The sequence below is a fragment of the Gossypium hirsutum genome, chromosome A07 (genome assembly GCF_007990345.1).
Source record: "Gossypium hirsutum isolate 1008001.06 chromosome A07, Gossypium_hirsutum_v2.1, whole genome shotgun sequence".
NCBI classification, from domain to species: domain Eukaryota; kingdom Viridiplantae; phylum Streptophyta; class Magnoliopsida; order Malvales; family Malvaceae; genus Gossypium; species Gossypium hirsutum.
This window is the reverse complement of record NC_053430.1, coordinates 94,350,153-94,374,133: the sequence shown is the minus strand read 5'-3', so window position 1 is coordinate 94,374,133 and position 23,981 is coordinate 94,350,153. Positions and strand designations below refer to the sequence as shown.

The 23,981-nt window shown below is 34.5% G+C and overlaps 1 protein-coding gene across 1 annotated transcript; it reads left to right on the top strand.

The window, feature by feature from the left end:
• Positions 1-320: 320 nt before the first annotated feature.
• Positions 321-1,228, top strand: LOC107956879 (uncharacterized). Its single transcript, XM_016892366.2, has 2 exons — positions 321-870; positions 982-1,228. Exon 1 carries the CDS (start codon positions 508-510, stop codon positions 841-843), a length of 336 nt encoding a protein of 111 aa, XP_016747855.1. The 5' UTR covers positions 321-507; the 3' UTR covers positions 844-870; positions 982-1,228.
• Positions 1,229-23,981: the final 22,753 nt, after the last annotated feature.

Here is a 23,981-nt window from a genome sequence, read left to right as displayed (position 1 = left end):
AAATAATTAATTACTACATAGTATACATGTGACAACCTACGTGGATTATCAATTCTTTCATTTATTTTAAGGTGATTTGATAAACAGTACAAATTTAAAAGCTAAAAAATGGTGGAAATTAAATAGAAAGCTAAAAATTTCTTTTTTTTTTTAATAAAATTAAAACACCAAATAAGTTTAATCTCAAAGTAAATGTTATGCTGTTAATCTCTTATTACACGGCTTTATCCTCACTGAGAACTACTTGGCTAATAAAACGGCAACGCATTTGTACTAGTCTCTCTCACCGCATGTCTTTTCAGTCAACGACGTGATAGTGGCCTTTTCTCTCCTTTGTATTGCCACGTGCAATCCCCGCACAAATTGTTAAAGCCTACACCCCCCCTACTATCTTCATCTTTCTTTTCCTTCCTATATATTCCCCCGCCATTACTAGAAAACTTCAACTTAACAAAGAAAAAGAAAACACAAAAGAATCAGAGTTAAGGGGAGGAGGATACCATCTTCATGGAGGCAAAGAAGGAGGTTCCGGTTCCAGTTATTGAGTTGGAGAGTGAAGAGTCATCGACGGAGGAGGCGGAGGTGGAGTCGCCGAGATCGGTGGTGGTGGAGATGAAGAAGAAAGTGGAGAGAGTTCATAGTCTGGTTTTGAGGATAAGAGAAGAGGAATCACATCTTGGCGAAGATCTTGTCAGCCGTGACAAAGAGAATGAGAATGACGTCGTCGTCGTAGTTCGTGGAGGTTTCTATGAAAAACGACGACGTGGTGTTAACGTGGTTCTTGCCTGCTCGCCTCTCAGCGGCAAGAACAATGTTAAAACGCCTTGCAGTAAAGCTACTTAAATCTATTACCTCCATCAATCAATCAAGGTTCGGTTTCTTTTTCGAATTATATTTCAACTTTTTCTTTCTTCTTGACCTGTTTGGATGTTGAGAAAACTAATTTTTATTTATTAATTAATTAATTTTAAATTATGGCAGGGAGTTTTTTGAGAAGGATTAGTTAAGGATATCAAGGGGAAGAGTCGCGGTTTTAACCTTAGATTGAGAAGTGTTTTAATCTTTAGATCATAATGTACAAAACAGTTTCAAATGTACAATGGAACCGTATCAACAGCTGAGCTCACGAAAATAGTTCGAAGTAATTTCTTTTCTTTTTTCTTTTGTAAATAATTTCGAAATTTCTCGTTCTTATCATAATAAAATAACCTAATCGTGGAATTCAAAATTTTAAATAAGCTTTATAAGGTTTAATCATCCAAAATCATTGATGAACTCTTTTTCTTTCTCTTACTGTTACTTTAAAACAAAAGTAATTGCTTATCTTGTTTTTCTATCTTCTTTTGGATTTATTTTTCTGTATTTCTCAACGTTTGTAGTTTTTCTACCTTCATAAATTGATTTTTTTTACAATTTTTTAGCTTTAAGGTAAAAAATTCATTAAATTTTATTGACAACTTTCATCTATTTGAATATTTATTGATTAAAAAATAAATTAAGTCTATATGTTAACGAAACTATATCATTAACATGATGATGTTAGAATAAATTTTAATTTTTATGATAATAAAAATATAATTTTAAATAGTTTATATTTTTATAATTTTTAAATAATTAAATTAACTTTTTATCATTTTAGGAGATAAAATATGATTTTATATTTGTTAATTTAAAATTTTAAAAAATTTAAAGAGTCTAAATAAAAAAAAAAATTATTAAGGAGGCCAAAGCCCCTGCTAGCCTCTCGGCTACACCCTTGATGTGGGTGAGAAAAATAATAAGAAGCTGTTACATGACATGTAATGTTGACATATATTTTAAAAATAAAAATATTAAACTTGTATGGAGCAATGGTTAAAGTTCTTGTTAGGCATATGTTTAGTACGAATTCAAACTGTGTTATCCTCACTCTGAATATAATATTAAAATTTTTATCTAAATTTAGACATATATTTATCCAAGTTTATCTTTGTTGTAAAATAATTTTATAATTTTTAAAAAACATAAATTTTCATTTTTAAAAATTTAAATTTATTTTCATGATTTATTTGATGATAAATTTCCTATTTTATAATTTTCTCACATGACTTATTGATTTTTGTGTTTTTAAAATTGGGGTAAATTATAAATTTTCGCCTCCAAATCTTTAGTGTGTTTTTTGAACTTGGGTAAATGATAATTTTCATGTTTTTGGTTGGTAGAGCATATAATTTTCTTGAATTATTGCAAAAAGAAAATGTTTGTTTTTTTTCTTTTATGCATTATATCATCTAAAACACGGAAGGGAAGGTGTTTGAATATGTTAGTATTTGGCATTGTATATGTCAACAACTTGATTTTATTAAGCTGATATTAACCAACCAAAAACAAGAAAATTATCATTTACCCAAGTTCAAAAAACACAAAAATCGTCTTGTCATGTTAGAAATTATAAATTAGCAAATTTCTAAAAAAAAATCATCAAAATAAATTTCAATTTTTAAAAAATCTTTGAGAATTTATTTTAAAAATATTATTTTCGAAATTATAATAATTATCTAAAATTATTTAAATAAATTACATCCAAAATAAATCTTGAAAAAACAATTCATCTCGCATTATTACTAATTTTTATAAATGTTATATTTTTTAAATATATGTTAATGTCTCACAACTATATATTTATTCATATCATATATAAATTTGTCTATGGGTTGGGTCAATTGGTTCGGCTCGAAGGCCCGTTCGAAAAGTGGGAAGGTTTAGGAAAAATATATAGGATTGAAAAATGAGCTTGGGCAAAAATAATGCCCATTTAGAAAACGGATTGAGCCTTTGGTAATGATTTCTTGGCCCGAGCCTAACCCGACCCAAATATGAAAAAAAACCTTGTTTTTTTTTCACTATTTTACTACTATTTCATAATTATGTTACTACTATTTTGTTGTTATTATTTGAATATTGTATAACTTTTATTTTATTGTTAATTTTGTTACTATTTTTCACATTTGCTTGTTAAGTTATATTTATCTTAGTGTTCTTTAAGTATACATATTTTTTAAATTTATTTTTAATTTTTTGGAAAATATTTATTTTAATATTTTTAGTATTTTTGATGTATTATATTTTTAAATAATATAAAAAATTAATATGGGTGAGTTAGGCTGGGCTCGAATTTTAGTATTTTATCCAAGATAGGCTTGTGCAAAAATTTTGGAACATTTTCAGGCCAGGACAGGCCTAGCAAATAGACTTAAATTTTTTGTTAGGTTCGGCCTCACCCATGTACACCTCTAATCGTATATCATACGTTAATTTTTTATCGTTTATCAGCATTCAGTAATAATCAAACTGATTAACAACAGTTTCCATTAGTAGACAAGCTTAATAATATTTTCCACGAAAACTCAATTAGATGGAAACTTTTGATAAGAGTTTTTTTTTTTTTAATACTTTTACCTTCTTCTTTTTTTTTTAATTCTTAAGCTTTTATGTAAGGTTTAATTCAACAGAAAGCATTTAAATTATTGAGTTTATCTGAATTAAATATTTAAACTATTATTTAGCTGATTTGGTTTAGATTCGGATACTAAAGTTGATGCTTCTCGTTAGTGTCAAATTAAACAAATTTAATCATGTGATTATAAAAATTTTATTTTGATATTGATATTAATATTAAATAATAATAAAATTATCTCCCCCACCCCGTCCATCGTCCCTCTCCCCTTTGGTAATATTTGTCTAAAATTTCTAACCAAATATCCTCGTGGAAAATGATTGAGTAGTGATTAAGTAGTTAGTTAAAACTCCGATTCAGAGGGAGAGGGACGAGGCTGACGGGAGGCGGTGGACAAGGTGGGGAAGGGAAGGCTAATTTTATTTGTTTATTTAATATTCATATAAAATTTTATTTAATTATATTTTAACGAGATTATAACATGATGAAATTTAATTGACTGACGTGTTTTTTTTAACGACACTAATGATCAATAATAACTTTAGTAAGAGAATCAAAATTTAGATGTTGTGATGAACCAAAAAATAATTTAAATACCTAACTCAAATAAATTTAATATTTTAAGTTGAATTAATAAAGTATATATATATAACTTACTACAATTACTTCTCTGATTTAGGTAAGGGGCTAAACTCCAGGTAATCTTTGTCTTAGCTTAAGGCTTTACTGGGCTGTAAATGGGCAACGTTTAACCAGAGGCTTTGAAAGGCCCAATATTATTATGAGATTTTGTCATGAGAGAAATAAATTACATTTAGAAATGCAAATAAATATTATTATACTTAAAAGGCGAAAATATGCTTGTAGCTTTTTTGAAATTTGACGTTTGATTTTTGAAATAAACAGGGAGTCGCCACCAATCCTTTTTCCTAGGTGTGATCGGACACCTATTAGATCTCTTATTAAAACAAATAAAAGGCTAAGTTTAGGTCTACGTTAAAATTCAGAGAAAATTTAGGGTTCGGGAGTCGGTTACGGGCGAGGAAGGTATTAGCACCCTCACGACGCCCAAAATTGGTATCTTATTAAACACATGTTGTCTTGATTTTCAAAAATACGAATTCAATTTGACATTTAAGTGTGATCCGATTGAAGGAAATGAGAAGTTGCAAGTTTTTTTGTTTTTTAGAAGGACGTCCCGTTTTTAACACGAGCCGATTAATTTCACCCAACATAGCGATGAAATCGATGACTTAATGTTAAAATTGGTACATTGCCTTATTCTTAAAATTAAAATGTAAAAAGTTTTTAAAATGATAGTAAAAAAAATCCAAGAATATTATTGTCAAAAAATGCGAATAATGATGGGAATAATAAAATATATAAAATATAAAATATTAAAATATCAAAATATTAGAATAATAATAATTAATATTGACAAATAAAAAATAAAATAGAAATAAAAAGATGTACATAATATATATATTAGAAATAATAATGATGTTAAAAAAAATACTATTAATAATACTACATCAATATGTACATATATAAAAAATAAATACATGATAATATTAAAAATATGTACATAATATAGTGTTAAAAATACATACATAATATAGTTAAGATATATACATAAGATAACATGTAGAAAAAAAATATATAAATAATATAATATTAAAGATATATAAATAAAATAGTATAAAATATATATATACGTAATATAAAATTTAAAATATACCTAATATATTAAAAGAATATATATAATATAATATTAAGAAATATAATAATAACAAAAAAAGAGAGGGAGAGGGTGGGTGATTTACGGCCACAAGGCCGGCCATCGTCCGGTCGCCGGACCGTCGCCGGCGCCACCGTACACGGCAGCCGGACCTCAAAAAAACTTTTTCGGTAAAAATGGGTAAGCTTCCTCCTTTTATTTTTTACTTTCGTATAAAAGAAACAAAATAAGATTGAAAGGAAAACAATAAGTAAACAAAGAACTTAAAATGAGAATAGACAAAGAAACCTCTTTTGCTTTGATTTTTGATTAATCTCCAAAAAAACTAGCTTCTCCAAAAACTAGCCTTCACAATAACTCTTCTCCTTGATTACTTTAAAAAGAAACCTCTCCAAAAATCTTTTACAATAACTTTCTCTCCCAAAAACTCTCCAAAAAAATCTTCCCCCCTCCTTTTACAAAATATGAGAAGGCTTATATAGCCATTTACAAAATATTTTTTTATTGTTTATGTCTTCATTTGTAGGTACAAGTGGTGGTGGAGCAAGTGTGGTTAGTGGAGTAGGTAATGGAGCAAGTATGGCTAGTGGATTTGGTGGTGGAGAAGGTGTGGCTAGTGGAGTTGGTGGTGGAAAAGGAGTGGCTAGTGGAGTTGGTGGTGGAAAAGGTGTGGCTAGTGGAGTTGGTGGTGGAAAAGGTGTGGCTAGTTGAGAAAAGTTTAAGTTGTGGGCTAGGTTTTTTTATTTTGATTTGGGCTTAGGGTTTGGGCCATTGGGGTTTTGATGTAAATTGGGCTTTGGGTAGTTAAGATTTTGGGTTTTGGGTTTAATTTTGGTGGGTTAGGTAAGGCTAAATTGGGTTTTGATGTAAATGGGCTAAAATTGGCCTACAACAGCTGCCCCTCTTTGCTTATTATCGTGTAACGAGAATAGAGCAAAGATATAAAGAAAGGCCAATTTTGCCCGGTCTTGCTAAGTATGGACTTCTTTGGTGCTCTTCTCATCCAGGTAGTCTCTTTCCAGTCCATCGCATCTTGTAGCTTTGGTTCAATCCACTGCAAATTCGGAGATATGCCTTGTAGCTTCAATCTGTTCCAATGTAATTCAATATGCTCTTCTATCGCTTCAGTGAGATAAGGTTTTGGGTCTTCTCTTCTGCCACTTTAGAAAGGCAAGATCTGATATCCTCGATTAACTCCACTGCAACTTCAGGGAGACAAAATATGGTGTCTTCAATCAGCTCTAATATTGATTCTTTACTCGGCATGTGATCCTGAGCTCAACTCATTTCTCGCAATATGAATTGACTCTGTAAAACTAGACATTAAAAACAGAAATTGAAAATAGCTCAGCACGTGAACCAAGGCTCAACTCACCTCTCGCAAAAATAGATTTTGAAAATACCTCGACATGTGAACCCAAGGCTCAACTCACATCTTGCAATATGAGTTGATTTTTGAAAAACAGAAATTTAAAAATACCTCAGCGTGTCCTGAGGCTCAACTCACCTCTCGCAATATGAGTTGATTTTTTTTAACAACAGAAATTGAAATTACCTCAGCGTGTCCTGAGGCTCAACTCACCTCTAGCAATATGAGTTGATTTTTTTTACTAACAGAAATTGAAGAACATAAATTGAAAAGACCCCAGCATGTGAGCCGAGGCTCAACTCACCTCTCGCAATATGAGTTGATTTTTGACAAACAGAAATTGAAATTACCTCAGCGTGTCCCGAGGCTCAACTCACCTCTCGCAATATGAGTCGATTTTTGAAAAACAGAAATTGAAAACCAGAAATTGAAAATACCTCAGCGTGTGAGCCAAGGCTCAACTCACCTCTTGCAATATGAGCTAATTTTTGATGAACATAAATTAAAACCACCTCAGCGTGTCCTGAGGCTCAACTCACCTCTCGCAATATGAGTTGATTTTTGACAAACAAAAATTGAAATTACCTCAGCGTCTTGAGGCTCAACTAATTTCTCGCAATATGAGTTGAATTTTTTGACAACAGAAATTGAAATTACCTCAGCGTGTCCTGAGGCTCAACTCACCTCTTGCAATATGAGTTGAATTTTTGACAATAGAAATTGAAATTACCTCAGCGTGTCCTGAGGCTCAACTGACCTCTCGCAATATGAGTTGAAATTAAAACACAAAAATTGAAAATACCTCAGCGTGACCTGAAGTTCGACTCACCTCTAGCAATATGAGTTGATTTTGAAAAACAAAAATAAAAAGGCTTAACTCACCTCTCGCAATATGAGTCAATTTAAAACTAAAAATACCTCAGCGTGCCCCGAGGCTCAACTCACTTCTCGCAATATGAGTTGATTTTGAAAAAAAAAATTAAAAATACCTCAACATGTCTTGAGGCTCAACTCATCTCTCGCAATATGAGTTGATTTTCCTTGGAAAGCATAAATATTAAACATCAAAATACCAAAACCGGTCCTTTGGTAGAACTCGGGTATCTTTTCCTTTGATTCAGTGCGACTCTCATTCAAGATTTCTTGCTTTACTGGATTACCTGTATATGCCATGTATGATGTCATCATGATATACACATGTTTGTCTTAAATGCCTCTATGCCTACATGATTATGCAGTGCTCCTTAAGCATATTGGTCGTATGTCATTTTTGCCATGATTGTTGAGGATCTGCGTTCATTGCTTTGATTCTCGACTTTCTCTTCAGGCCTCATACCTGTCTTCGAGCTTTACGAGTAATCGATGTTTCTCAGATATCACCCTTTTGCCCTTGGTTAAACTTTGTTCTTGCTTTGAAGATCTTGCACTTATCGAATTCTTATCCGGGTAATGCTTGACATTTCTTTTGTTTAGAGTATGTCATTTCACTATTTATCATTAAATAAACACATAATGAGATGCATGAAAATGGTCAGGTAGGGATAAAAAGGATATCTCATATTCCTTTATTTCAAATGTGGCAAACAAAGAAAGTTAACCAATGAGAGTAAAAAATGTCAAAAAGAAAGAAAAGGTCGTATTCAACGGATACAAATGCTCTAGATATTCAACACATGAACTCTTCCACACTCCTCAATCAATAATCTTTTCGAGCATGGCTTCTTGCATAGAAAATTTTGAGCTTTCAGAAGTGCTTCAAATACTGTAGTCTCACTACTTGACCTATCGTTCGACCGCCAGGTTTGTTTCATTAGGACGCCCTCTCGGGTTTTCATCCTAATCTTTTTGTACTAATCAAGACGCCCTTTTCGGGTTTTCGCCCTAATCCCTTTTTTTTTAAGATGCCCTTTTCGGGTTTTCATCTTAAGCATAATATTTCTTCACCGCATCTGAATTCACCGGATTCGGTAACTCCTTCCCATCCATATCGGTAAGGATTAAAGCTCCTCCTGAGAATGCCTTTTTTACAACGTATGGTCCTTCTCAATTTGGTGCCCATTTTCCTCGCAGGTCTTTTTGTATTGGGTGAATCTTTCTCAGAACGAGTTCTCCTTCATGGAACTCTCTTGGTCATACCTTCTTGTCATGGGCTGCGATCATTCTCTTTTGGTACATTTGCCCATGACAAATTGCCCTTAGACGTTTTTCTTCAATGAGGTTCAACTGATCATATCGAGCTCGAACCCATTCTGCTTCTTCTAACTTTGATTCCATCAATACTCGCAGAGAGGGGATCTCAACCTCGATAGGTAGCACAGCTTCCATTCCATAGACTAGAGAGAAAGGAGTTGCTCCCGTAGATGTTCGCACAGATGTGCGATATGCAAATAAAGCAAATGGAAGTTTCTCGTGCCAATCTTTATATGTCTCAGTCATTTTCCCAATGATCCTCTTATTGTTCTTGTTAGCTACTTCAACAGCCCCGTTCATCTTTGGGCAATAGGGCGAGGAATTATGATGTTTTATTTGGAACTGCTCGCACACTTCTTTCATCATCTTATTGTTCAGATTCGTGGCATTATCTGAGATGATTCTTTCAGGCAAACCATATCGGCAAATGATTTCCTTTTTCAAAAACTTGCACACTGCAGTCTTTGTCATATTGGCAAACGAAGCGGCTTCAATCCATTTTGTGAAGTAATCGATAACCACAAAAATGAATCGATGTCCATTTGAAGCTTTTGGAGAAATTGGCCCTATGACATCCATGCCCCACATAGAAAAAGGCCACGGAGAAGTCATGACATGAAGGGGTGAAGGGGCTACATGAATTTTATCGCCGTAGATTTGACATTTGTGGCATTTTCTGGCAAAATTGATGCAGTCACTTTCCATTGTCAGCCAATAATAACCGAGTCTCATGATCTTTCTGGCAATATTGAAACCATTGGCATGCATTCCGCAAATTCCCTCATGGACCTCTTCAAGTATTTTTCTGGCTTCAACATCATCCACACATCTCAAAAGCATCTGATCCTTTCCTCTTTTATACAGGATATCCCCATCAAGAACAAATCCCGCTGCCATTCTTCTAATTGTTCTTTTATCGTTCTCATTCGCTTGTTTGGGATACCTTTGATTCTTGGTATATTCTAAGATATCATGGAACCAAGGCCGTCCGTCTACTTCTTTCTTAATGCTACAACAGTGTGCAGGGACCTCGTATATGCTCATTTTGAGGGGCATTATTTCTGTTTCTCTACTTGCTTTGAACATTGAAGCCAAAGTGGCTAGGGCATCAGCCAGTTGGTTCTCTTCTCGTGGGAAGTAATGAAAAGTTATTTCTTTGAATTCCTTGATCAATCCAGCCACTAAATCACTGTACTTAATCAATTTTGAGTCCCTCACTTCCCATTCTCCACGGATTTGGTAAATCATTAGGGCTGAGTCCCCGTACACCTCCAAGATCTCGATGTTTCGTTCGATAGCTGCACGAAGCCCCATGATACAGGCCTCATATTCTGCGATATTATTGGTACAGAAGAAGTTCAGTCTTGCAGTGAACGGATAATGATTCCCGTCTGGTGATACCAGGATTGCTCCAATTCCATGCCCTAAAGCATTTGACGCACCATCAAAGCACATCTTCCATGACTTCTCTTTTGATGACTCGGATTCTATTTTTGTGATGCACATTAAGTCTTCGTCTGGGAAATCGAATCTTAAAGGCTCATATTCCTCTGTCGTTCGAGTTGCTAAGAAGTCAGCTATTGCGCTCCCTTTTATTGACTTCTGACTTACATAGGCAATGTCATATTCCGAAAGGAGGATCTGCCATCGTGTCATTCTTCCTGATAGTGCTGGCGATTCCATCATGTATTTTATTGGGTCCAGCTTTGAAATTAGCCATGTCGTGTGATACAACATATATTGTCTGAGTCTCCGAGCTACCCAAACCAGAGTGCAACAATATTTCTCAATGGACGAATATTTTGCCTCATATTCAGTGAACTTTTTGCTGAGGTAGTAGATCGCCTTTTCTTTTCTCCCTGACTCATCATGTTGCCCCAGTACGCAACCCATTGAGTTTTCAAACACGGTCAGGTACAAAATTAAGGATTTTCCAAGGGTCAGTGGTACTAGCACAGGAGGATTAGACAGATACCGTTTTATCTTATCGAAAGCCACTTGGCACTCCTCGTTCAATTCTCCCGGGTTATGTTTTTGAAGGAGTCGAAAAATTGGGTCGCATTGGTTGGTAAGTTGAGCAATGAATCGAGCAATGTAATTCAACCTCCCTAAAAATCCCTTGACTTCCTTTTGTGTGCGCGGGGGAGGTAATTCTTGGATGGCTTTTATTTTATCTAGATCAACTTCGATACCTTTTTCACTGACAATGAAGCCTAGCAATTTTCCCGAGGTAGCCCCGAATGTACATTTGGCTGGATTAAGCTTTAGCTGAAACTTTCTCAGCCTTTCGAACAACTTCTTGAGGTTCATTACATGTTCTTCTTCTCCTCGAGATTTAGCAATCATATCATCGACGTAGACCTCTATTTCCTTATGCATCATGTCATGGAATAATGTCACCATAGCCCTCTGATATGTTGCCCCAGCATTCTTTAAACCGAATGACATCACCTTGTAGCAGAACGTTCCCCACATTGTTATGAAGGTAGTTTTCTCCATATCCTCAGGGGCCATCTTGATCTGATTATACCCCGAGAATCCATCCATGAAAGAAAACAATGAATGTTTTGCTGTGTTGTCCACCAACGTGTCAATATGTGGCAAGGGAAAATTATCTTTTGGGCTTGCTCGATTCAGGTCACGGTAATCCACGCACATTCGTACTTTTCCATCTTTCTTTGGTACCGGGACTATGTTAGCCACCCATTCTGGATATTTAGAGGCTTGTAGGAAGCCAGCGTCAAATTGCTTCTTGACTTCCTCTTTTATTTTCAACAGCATTTCGGGCCTCATCCGTCTTAATTTTTGCTGGATGGGCTTACATTCTGGCTTTAATGGGAGCTTATGGACCACTAAATCTTCATCTAGCCCTGGCATGTCCTGGTATGACCACGCAAAAACATCTTTGTATTCGCGGAGTAAAGTGATCAAACTATGCCTGGTACTTTCTGAAATAGAAGTCCCAATATTCACTTCTTGTTTCCTCTCTTTAGTGCCCAAATTTATTGTTTCCACAGATTCTTCATGAGGCAGAACCTGTTTATCCTCTTGTTCCACCATTCTTAACAATTCAGGAGACGAGACATAATCTTCAGCATTTTCTTCGGCTTCAAATTCTCCTAAGCAAACAGCCTTCTCAAAATCAATTTCAAGATTCGTAACTGGCTTATTCATGTCGTCAATATCTGAGCACCTGAAAGTTGAATGGAAAAGGAAGCTATCGAGGGACATCCAAGTATTGGAAACAACAAACAAAATGTTATGTCATGGCAATGAGGCAAATGTAAGGATAGGCTATGAAATGAGAAAATGATTATGAAATTAGTGATAATGCAAAAAATCGTGACAAAATGCATCTTCATTGATATTCACTTAAATGATAAAGAGCGAATGCAAGCTCCTACAAAAGAATTCCATTATATCTAAGGACACAATAGAAGGTTAATGTTTAGCATTACTCTGAAGGCTTATAAACTACAAGAAGCTCCTCAGCAATCCAATTGTTCAACATGAAACCAGGAGGGCAAGGGCGTATCCTCGAGACATCTTTACTTGCACCAGCTTCTTTGTCAATGACATTTATACTGACATTCTGAAAATCCCTTTTAATTAATCCCAGCATGTTTCGTGGATCATCTTGTCCAGGGTACATCATTCCCGCAGATGTAAATGTTTTTGACAAAGGAGGGTACTCTATTGGTTCCCATTCTGGTTCTCGGCCCAAAGTTCTTGCAATTCTTCTCTCTTGATCCTTCTTCCACTGTCTTCTTCTTTGGCGCATGTCAGGCTGGAACCCCAAACCGTATCGGGCCTTGTGGTGCACTGGCTTTAAAGCCCTCACTATTCCTTGCAGATGTTTCCCTAAACCTCTTCTCGCACGAGCTCCCCTTTCTACGGTCAACTTGACACCCATTCTGGTATTTCTCGACAGTTTTGGCATCGGAATTCTATTTCCCTCAGCGACGAAAGTGGCATTGATGAATTCAAGGGATCGAAAGGAACATTCCACTGCGTCCTTGCTTACTTCCAGGTATGGCGCATCAGCAGAGATAGATGCGACGATGTCTTCTTCGCCCTCGAGTGTGACCAAACAGCCATCCATGATGAATTTCACCTTTTGATGGAGGGATGATGGGACTGCTCCAGCAGAATGAATCCAAGGTCTTCCTAAAAGGCAGTTATAAGAGGGTGTAATGTCCATGACTTGGAATTCGACCTCATAGATGTAGGGGCCCACTTCCAAAGGGATTTCGATCTTTCCCATGACTTCGCACTTCGTCCTATCGAATGCCCTTACCATGGAATGACAGGGCTTTAAGTAGGACAAATCCATCGGTATTCTGGAAAGCGTAGCCACTGGCATAACATTTAACGCTGACCCATTATCGATGAGTACGTTCGGTATTATGTAGCCCTTGCAGCGGGTCGTGATATGCAGCGCTTTCAGCGAACCTCTACCATTTAGCGGTATCTCATCATCACTAAAAGAGATGAAGTTGTCCACATTCAGATTGTTTACCCACCTATCAAGCTTTTCGACAGATATGTTGTTGGCCACGTAAGCTTGATTTAACACCTTCAATAAAGCGTTCCGGTATGGCTCTGAATTTAACAGTAGAGATAGAACTGAGATTCGTGCTGGCTGCTTGCTCAATTGTTCCACCACACTATATTCGCTGTGCTTAATAAATTTCAAGAATTCTTGAGCTTCTTCCTCATTCACAGGCTTTTTAGTTTCTTGCACGGGTGGAATTTCTTGCTCGACTTCGACCTCGTGCATCACTGCTTTCCCTTTTTGCTTCGAGTCGCTACTTTTCTTTACCGGTTCAACTTCTTTAGAATAGCATCATCCACTTCGAGTAAAATGACCTACCTCCCCAACATCTTCAATTATAGCTTTGGACTTTTCAACTTCCGGTGTAACGATATTAACATCATATCTCCACGGTACTGTTTTGTTGTCCTTATACGGGAAAGGAGATGGTACTTCAATTACCATCTGTGGTTTCAATGGCTCTCTCATCGCGTCGTAATAAATTATCAACGGTCGATCAGCACTATAAATTATCAATGATTGGCTATCAGAGACGCATACTTCTCTTTCGTTGGCATCTTCACTCTTGTTAAGGACCTTGATCTCCTTATTATCCATCCGGTCTTAAAGTAACCTTTTAAAGTCCTCACATGACTGAATGTCATGTCCAACAATCCCATGAAAATTGCAAAAACTTTGACCTTCTTCTCCAAAAATTCTATCAGAGTGACAGAGCAATCCTTTCTTAACCAATACCTCCTAGATTTTCTGCAGAGGCGTCCTTATTTCTGATACACATCTTCTGACCTTCCATTCATCCTCTTTCCTCACTGTGCTCACATTCCCTTCGGTATGGTTAGGGAACGGGTTCCCCGTGGCATTACTAGCACTATCGAATCGTAGGATACCCGCGTCAATGAGTCCTTGAACTATCCTTTTGAAAGCGAGACAGTTCTCAGTAGAGTGCCCTTGGTTCCCTGCGTGGTATACACAACTAGCGTTTGGATCGTACCACTTTGGGTATGGAGGTTTAAGGGGTACCATGTAATGGGGAGATATTAATTGCTTTTCCAGAAGTTTTGGGTACAGTTCCCCGTATGACACAGGAATAGGGGTGAATTGCTGTCTCTCGGGATTGGGCCTTGCTGGTTTTGGTTCATTTCTGGGTTGGCTTTGAGCGGGTATAGTGTTTTGTGGGAATAAGGTGATGGATCTTTGGTTTTTCGTGGCGTAAACGGGATAGGAAGGAGGTGGTGCTTGGTAGTAAGGGTTTTGAGGGGGATAATAGAAATTTGGATGTGGATAATTTTGAGGTTGGGGTTGGTTCAGATATGGATTAGAGGTATAACGGCTTCCTATTCCCACCATGTGGGCTTCTGGTTCTTTCTTCTTCATAGGTGCTACCCTTTTTGAACCTTCTGAGCCTTCTATTCTACCGCTCTTGACGACATTCTCTATGAGCTCACCAGATATTACAATATCCGCAAACTCTTTCGTGGCACTTCCCACTAATTTGTCATAAAATGGCGCATTTAAGGTGTTGATAAAGAGAACGGTTATCTCCGTTTTTGTTAGTGGGGGTTCCACTTGGGCTGAGACGTCTCTCCATCTCTGCGCATACTGTCTGAAGGTTTCTGATGGCTTTTTCTCCATCATTTGCAAGGTCATCTGGTCTGGCACCATATCCGACACATGCTTGTACTACTCGCAAAATGCTGACGCCAAGTCCTTCCAAGATCGAATCTTTTCTCTACTGAGTTGGTTGTACCACCGAAGAGCTGACCCTGTTAGACTATCTTGAAAGTAATGTATAAGTAGCTTATCCTCGTTCACATAACCGGTCATTTTTTGACAGAACATGATAAGATGTGCTTTTGGGCACCTTGTCCTATCATACTTTTCAAAATCAAGCGCCTTGAATTTCGGAGGCAATATTAGATCAGGTACCAAACTGAGTTCTTTGGCACCTAGTGCGGAGAAAACTTCAGTGCCTTCTATTGCTTTGAGTCTTTCCTCTAGACTTCTATATTTTGCATTATGATTATCCAATTTCAACTTGGCTACCTCTGCTGGGTCGTCAAGATCTGGAACTAGAGGATCAGCAGGGCTTGCCCCTGGGTTCGACACGAATATTCCTTGCCCTAGATTAATGGGTGGAGCAGGTGGCATAGGTCGTTGTTCCAAGACTGTGGGTTCCCCTTGAGTATACCCTCTTTGTGTTGTATATGCGGATGGTGGAGTGAATCCCGGGGGATAGAGTGGATCCTGATCGTGGTGAATTCTTGACTGAGGTTCCATAACATCGGGGCTCTACACGGGTCCTTTTCCTTTGACCAAAGTTGTCATCATCTCCATCATTTTGGCCATCTGATCTCTTTGCTCGAGTGATTCCTCTCGAGATCTCACCATTAGGTCTCTCGTTTCTTGTTGCGATTTGGCCAGTTGCTCTTGTAATTCCTTTTGAGCCCTTTCCATCCTTTCAATTCTCTCATTGAATTCAGCCTCCATTACTCTAGCTTGTCGGCGCGTTTTATACGGATGACGTGGTTCCAGTCTTGTGGTATTACAACTGCGAATTATATATTTTATCTTCAGCGACCGAGTATGGGATATGCAATGTATGAATGAATGCATGAATGTCAAATGAATGTCAGTCATGAATGAATATGCAAAAATTTGGTGTTAATTTCAAGATAGCCCCTATTTAGGCATTTCCTTAATCAAAGGAGTATTACACAACGTTTCGGTCACTCGTATAATTGACTCCTCCATTAGAAACCCATTTTTGGCAACCAATCTCTAATCAACACCTTCCTAACAAGATGCCTTCGATGCATGATGAAAAATAAAAATACAGACAAATGACCTTGGTTAGCGCAACACATATAAACAGAGAAAAACTGTTGAAAATCTAACAAATTAAGCTACTTGGTCCAGTGGACTCGATTCCCTTGCTTAGAAAGCACAAATGTAAAAGAAATAGAAGGTAAGATGTGCTTTTCCCGTGTACTTATTTCGGTGACTACTAAACGAGCGGAGGTTCGGCATGGCTCTAGTTGGATGGCTCGTATGGTTCACTATATGCGGTTTTGGTTCTAGATGGGTACTCGAATCGTCTGTACTGTCATCTACTAAGATTAGTACAGAGCCTCGGTCATGGCCCATCATAGGCTTACGAGATCAATTCGAGGGATTACATTTACTTATGCCTATACGGAGGGACGAGTTAACTCACGAAAGCATAAGTCATATGTAACCCGAAAGTATTCACTAGCCTATGCGGAGGAACGAGTTAACTCACGAAGGCGTAGCGTTTACTTTCACTTAACAGGGACAGAGCCCGGGTATAGAGCTCATGTTATGCAACAAAAATGCATGTGCACGGTGTGTGGGGAGAAACTTGCAAACCTTTTCTCTTTATTTAAAACTAAAAACTAGAATCGTAAAAACTTAGAGCTGAAAAATGGATGATAAACAAGTTAGGAAAATATTTACAACACGATACAAATGATTCTTCGAAATTTAAAATTTTAAGGATCACGACTAAATATGTTTTTGGACAATGAATTTTTGCAAATTTTAACAACATATGCTTAACTCGACTCGACTCTCAAAAAGTGTCCCCAGTGGAGTCACCAGCTGTAGCGACGTAAAAATTTTAGCTTAGCTTGGTCGCTAATTGTGGCGACTCCCTGTTTATTTCAAAAATCAAACGTCAAATTTCAAACTTTTTTTCAATAAATCGCCACAATTAGCGACCAAGCTAAGCTAAAATTTTTACGTCGCTACAATGCTTTTAAATAAATTTATTAATTAAGTTGATGTCAAGTTGACTTTTAACACCAACTTAATTAACCATGTATATAAATATTAGATTATGTATGTATTTATGTACGTATAAAAAGGTAAAATTTGTTTATGAATCGTGTTATACATCAGTAATCACCAACCCAAGCCCTACTAGGGATTTGGGTATTCGACCCATGACCTGAATATGTCCCACTAGAAGATTGAATGCGAAGCAAGCTACGAGAAGATAGAAAAGCAAGTTTGCAAACTCAACTCATAATGCAATGCCATAAATCCAACTCACAATGATTCAGGGAGCTTGTAGAAAGGGCCGCATGCTCCACAGGCAACAAGTACGGAGCCCACCCAGAATGTTAATACTGGGAACAAAAAGAATCGCGTGCTCCGTAAACACGTGCCTAGCATGTTTGGAGTTCCCAAAGAATGCCAATACTAAGGACAAAGAATATCAATATTAGAGGCAGTGGAGTCAATACAAAATAGTGGGACCCTATCATGAGCTGTAATAGTATATGTAGCAACATGTATAAATACTTAAATACTCTCATCAATAATATACGAGAAAATATTACTCAACAAGTCGTATTCAAACTTATTGTCAACTGAAGATTTAAATACAATAAAAAATTATTATTATTATTTATTTTTTTCTCGAATAAATTCTTTAACTTTTTTAACTCATACTCCAATAAGCTCCTACCATTTTTAATTAATATCTAAATAAACTCTCGACATAAATAAACATTTCACTAGCTTTAGGTACAAATCAAATAATAATGATTTATCTTGCTACGACTTGTTTGATAAGTTATTAAAGAATAAATTAATTGAAAATATTGATTTAATTGTTTAAAAACGTTTAATATTTCATAATAAAAACATGATAGAATTTTTTTATAAAATTATTTTCAATTAATTTATTTTTATCTCTTTTAACCTTATATTATCATTTAAATATTTTATGTTTAAAACTTGATTTTATTTAGAATAATACGAAATTTTGTTAAAAATAAGAAAAAAAATTGAAATAAAAGTTTTGGTAAATTGCATTTGTACTCATTTAAATATTAACGTGCTTCTGTTTTTGTCGTTCATTGTTATAATAATATTAAAATTAAAAAAAATTATTTAAATTACTAATATTATCAACGTTCGATATTTTGATCACTACTTTATTAAATCATTAACAAAAAGTTGATGTGATATTTTTCATGAGTATAATAACAAAATTAACTCTACAATATTTATAGATTTGATTAATATAATCTTAATTCTAAAATATTCAACAAATTTAACCCTTAGCTTTATATATTCTATTAATTTAGCTCTAATTAAAAAAAATTAAAATAAAAATAAAAAAGTTAAAATAATGTTTAATAGAGGCATGGCCGCTATAAAGTAATTATTAATCCAAATAATTGAAAAGAATTAAAAAAAACTATAAATTCAAAAAATTGTATAAAACTATATAAAATTAAAAACTATAAAAATATGAAGAAAAATATCATTTTTAAATTTTTTAAATTTCATATTGTTTCTAATTTAGAAATTGTCTAATTTTTATCGTATATAAAAAGTATTTAAAATTAAAAAAATATATAAATTTTTTTAGAATTTACTAAAAATTATAATCTTCCATACTATATTTTATTGATTAAAATTAAAATTAGAATTTTAAATGTATATTATTTTTGGAATTAAAAAATAATTTTCCATTTTCATAGTATTTTTTAGTTTTTAGATTTCAAATTTTAGATTCAATTGTTATCACTTTTATTTTTTTTGTTAAATTTGTTGACTTGACATTTTAAAATAAAAACAATACTTGCTCAGTAGTCATGTAACAAAAGATATGATAAAGAAATCTAAATTCAACAAATTAATTTTAATAGTGTTAACAGTTAAATATTAATTTTAAAATGGCTTAATTCACGATTTAGCTCATGAAGTATATTTATTTTTTCACTTTGGTACCTTTTTTTTTTTGTCTCAAATTGATACCTCACTTCCCAGTTTTGTATATAAAGTATACCTCAGTGATATTTTTTAGTCTATTTATTGATAAGTGTTAAAAAAATCTTATAGCCGCGTACAAAGCGCCACGTGGCATCTTTATGTAAAAAAAACAAATATTTTCTTTTATTAAATGTATATACACATTAAAAATATAAAAAATAGAAATAAATATAGAAAAATTCATAAATATATAATATAGGAAAAACATATAAATTATAAAAATAAAATTTACAAAAAACATACAAATTAATAATTTTATTACAAAAATGTAAAAGAATTATAAAAAAATTGTAATTTTTTTTAAATTTTAAAAATAAATTGGTATGCTTTAGGTATCAAATTAGGACAAAAAAAGTTTAAATACCAAAGTAGGAAAATTGATATATTTTAAGGGCTAAATTATAGATCAAACCTTTTGAATCTAAAAAATAGAAAGACTAAATTTAAAAAAAAAATAAAGAGACTAAATTTTAAATTTACAAAAGTAAAGAAAGTTACAACATATTTTAATAAAAAAATTGAGTGAGTATTGTATTTATTAAACTTTGTATCGGATTTAATTGGGATAATATAGCAAAAGAAAAGAAAAAGTAGCAAAATCCTTTGTATTTAACCCTGTTTTCCTATTTAGGTATTATAATATTATTTCATTAAGGATATGTTTGAATGAGCGATGCATTTACTTACAATTAATGTAAAAATAATAGTGATAATAAAATTACACACTATAATAATATTATAATATAAAACAAAAAATAAAACTAAATGCACCGCATCATATTCGATTGCTCATCCAAATCTACCGTAAGACTGTGGAAATTGAAAAGTGCTCACAAACATAAATTCCTTTTTTTTTTTTAAGAAATTCGGCTAGCTTTTTATTAAAATTAAGAAATAGAAACCTGCAATAGGTCATAAACAGGGCTTAGGCCTATAGGAATTAGGCATGTATTCAGCCTACCTACTACAAAACAAAAGCAAAATTCAAAAACAACTTTAAAAGACAACAATAAATGCTGCAAAAAGGACACCTAAAGCATTAATACTAGTCGAATCAACAACAGCCGGACGTATCTTTCCATAGTCTTGTCCCATCGTCTATCCCTTCTGTTCAGATGGTAGCCGTTCCATATTTTTCTTTACATGTTACCCATATCATTTCCTCATTCACACTGCACTTTTCAATCTGGATCTCTTCTCCACCGCTCTTCCGGAAAATCGTCACTCTCTTTCACCAGGTATGTTTCTTCCTCTTTCTTTAAAGCTTCTTCTGCAATCTTATGGGCAAAAGCATTTTCTGTTCTGTTTATAAACTGGAAGCTAATATATTCAAAACTAGTCATCTTACTATGGATGTCTTTAATAATCGCCCCTATGACTGATTTATCGTTCTTCATGGCTTGACATTTCTTGATGATTGTGCGAGAATCCCCCATGATCGTTACTGAGGGAAAATCCATTGCAATTCCTAGTTTTAACGCCTGTAGACCTGCAAAAGCTTCTGCAGCAAATGGAAACGGGACATTCCTGTGTAGCTGAGTCTTCATAGCCGTAAGTCTCCCTGACCAGCCCCAAACCGCCAGTCTCGATGCCTATTTAGAGTTCCTTTTATCAAAAGTTGCATCGAACTGAATCGTCACTTTGGTATAAACCTCCTGATGCCTGTAACTGCTACTCGTATTTAAGGTACTTGCTCTTTCCCGCAACCCTTCAAGTTTGGCTATGTACTTTTGAACATTGAGTGTTAACTCCCTCCCTGTCTCTGCTTTCTGTTCATGTATAAATTTATTCCTTAAGCTCCAAATAAACCACATACCGCAATAGAATATCTTGCACTGCTCAGACGTACTCAATCTGAAAACCTAGGTAATCCACTCCCAGAATCCCTGAATCGTACTCTCACTAATCCAAGACAGGTCTAACAATTGCCATACTTCAACTGTAACAGGACATTGTCGAAAGATGTGGGTGATGTCTTCTTCCTCTCTTCCACAACGAGGACATACCGCGTTATTAGTAACCCGTTTGAATTTTAAATTAACAAGAGTTGGGATCTAGTTCCATGATATTCTCCATGTTGTAATTGCAATCTTGGAAGGTAGTTGTAGATTCCATAGATTATTGTAGAAATCTTTTAGATCGGCTTGTATTAAATAAAAATTAGGATCCAAGCAAGCATCTTTAAATAGTTTGTAGGCGCTCCTCAATGAAAGTTCACCAGATTGTTCTTTCCATACTCGAAAATCCTCGTGAGGTGTTTCTGTTAGAGGGATCTGCGAAATTTTTTGAGCAACATCTGCTTGGAAGGTACTATAATTCAGTCTTCCATGTTCTGTCTGTGTCTTGAATTAAATATGCAACTAACTTAACATCATTGTCATTTCTATAGCCCCATTCGCTTGGATCAAAATCTCGGGATCCAACAATCATCCCATACTGATATTCTATTTCCTCGGCCAACTCTCCAGCACATCCCGTCCTGTAGCAAACGCTTAGCAACCCAAACACTTTTCCAGGTAAGCGAAGGTAGGTTACCTAATCGAGCATTAAGAAAATCTGAAAAATATTTAACTTTGAGAACCCTCGCTAATAATGAATACAAAAGAAGTCGCCATCCTTGCTTAGCTAAAAGTGCAATATTAAATTGGCAAAGATTACGAAATTTGAAACCCCCTTCCTCCTTTAAAAGACAAAAGATTTCTCCACGTACTCCAATGAATTCCCCTTTTGCGATGACCTTTTTGTCACAAAAAATTAGCTATGATGCTTTTTAACTCCAAACATAACGATTTCGGTAGTAAAAAAAAGGCCATTGAATAGGTGGGGATGGCTTGAAGAATAACCTTGATAAATACTTCCTTTCCCCCTTGAGAGAGGTGCCTAGTACTCCAATTGTCAATCTGCTTCTTTATCCTCTTTTAGATTCTGGAACGACTCATTCTTCTTTCTTCTTACGAAGTTCGGCAAATCGAGATAACGCTCTGTGTCATTTGAACTTTGAACCCCCAAAATGCTTACAACCGCTTCTTTGGCCTCCTCTGTCATGTTTTTGCTAAAGAACACCATAGATTTATCAAAATAAACACATTGACCCGAGCAGCTTCTATATTCCCTTAGGATTCTCTTCAATATAATGGTCCCTTACCAGTCGCCTTACTTGTAACAGCTCGAATTTGACCCTAATCGGAACGGTGGTTTTGAGATCACGAATCAGAGTCAGAAAAATATTTAAATATCATTTTCTATGTTTTGAATGTATGAATTTAGGTGTGCTAAATTTTCGTGTTTAGATTCAATGATTTGAGTGCTTGATTATTAAAAAGGATTAAATTGCATCAATTGATTAATAAATATTGAGGATTTGAATGGCAATTATATCATTAATAAATATATGGACATTAATGGCTTAATGCATGATGTCTTTATATGTTTATTTTAAAGTTATTTGTGAGATAATTATTTTATAAGTATTATAAAACAAAAAATGGAAAGCCATGCATGTTTGTATCTTTAGGGCTTAATTGAAGTTGTTTTTGTAAGTTGGAGTATTTGTGATGATATTCAACCTTAGACAATTGATATGGACGGCATGGGACATAAAAAAATAAAGCTATGTTATTCTTTTCAAAGGTTAAACTAGTAAATTATTATTAAGTGAAGTTTTAATAAAACAAAGCATAAAAAAAAAAAGAACATGCATGTAGTTCATCTTGGACGCCGAACAAAGGAGAAAGAAAATAAAATTTGTGGCTTTGAAGTTTCGGCCATTTGAAAGCAAAAATTCAAGGTTAAATTCATGTTGTTTTTGTTAATTTTTAGTATCATTGAATTCCTTGCTTAATTTTCTCTAAAACCCATGAGTTAATTTTTGTTTTGGTGAATAATTGATGTTCGACCATGAGTTGATAAGCTAAGAAATTTGAGTTTGATGTTAGAAATTAAAAATCAAATGTTAGATGAATGCTTTTTGTGTTACGATTTTATGTGATTTTGAGTTTAAGATTAATTTGTGAAAATTTTTTAATAGGAGGGTTAAATGGTTAAATAAATGAAATATGAGAATTGATATTTGAATAAGACATATTCGGTTTTAGTGTGCCATGGGAAGAATTTAATTATTTTGATGTATTAAGGATGCTTGAACAGAAATGTCAAAGCCTAATTTTAAAAGGGGTATTATTTAAATTATTATATTATATGATTTTTGAGTGAAAATAAAATGGTTAATTAATTAAATAAGTTTAAATTTCTTTTAACTAGCTCATGATCAAAAGAGAGCTGATTTGGATCGGGGGAAGTCGAAGCTAGTCGAGTAATCGTTTTTATCAAAAGTTAATACCCGAGGTAAGTTTTTAAGCAATTAAGTCAAATTGAATTTATCGTTAAATGAGGTTTATGAATTTATTGAAAGTATATATATAAATGCTATTATTATAGTCGAATGTGATATTTAGGTGAATGTCTTATAATCGAATGTGATAGATACTTGGATTGGTATAGTTGAATATGATATATATGTATGTTTTGACATAACTAAGTGTGTATATATGTGTAGTTGGATAAAGTTGAATGTCTATATATGCGTGAAACTGAATATGTATCTAGGTGTAGTTTGATATAGCCGATTGAGATGTGTACATATATATATATGTGAGTTTAATATATCCGAATGAGATATTGAATAGGGAGATGAATAAGTTAATATGTGGTTGATGTTTAAGCTTATTGTGTATATGTATAAATGAGTAATAAGTTTGAGGGATGCACTAAGTGTGTGAATTTGATACTGAGCACTAAGTGTGCGAGTTGGATTTAAGCACTATGTGTATGAATTAATTTCTGTGCACTAAGTGTGCGAAATCAGTTATTGAGCATTAAGGGAGCAAAT

Bases quoted from the DNA above. Each gene is read 5' to 3' on its own strand.
- LOC107956879 (XM_016892366.2), top strand. From the start codon at position 508: ATGGAGGCAAAGAAGGAGGTTCCGGTTCCAGTTATTGAGTTGGAGAGT.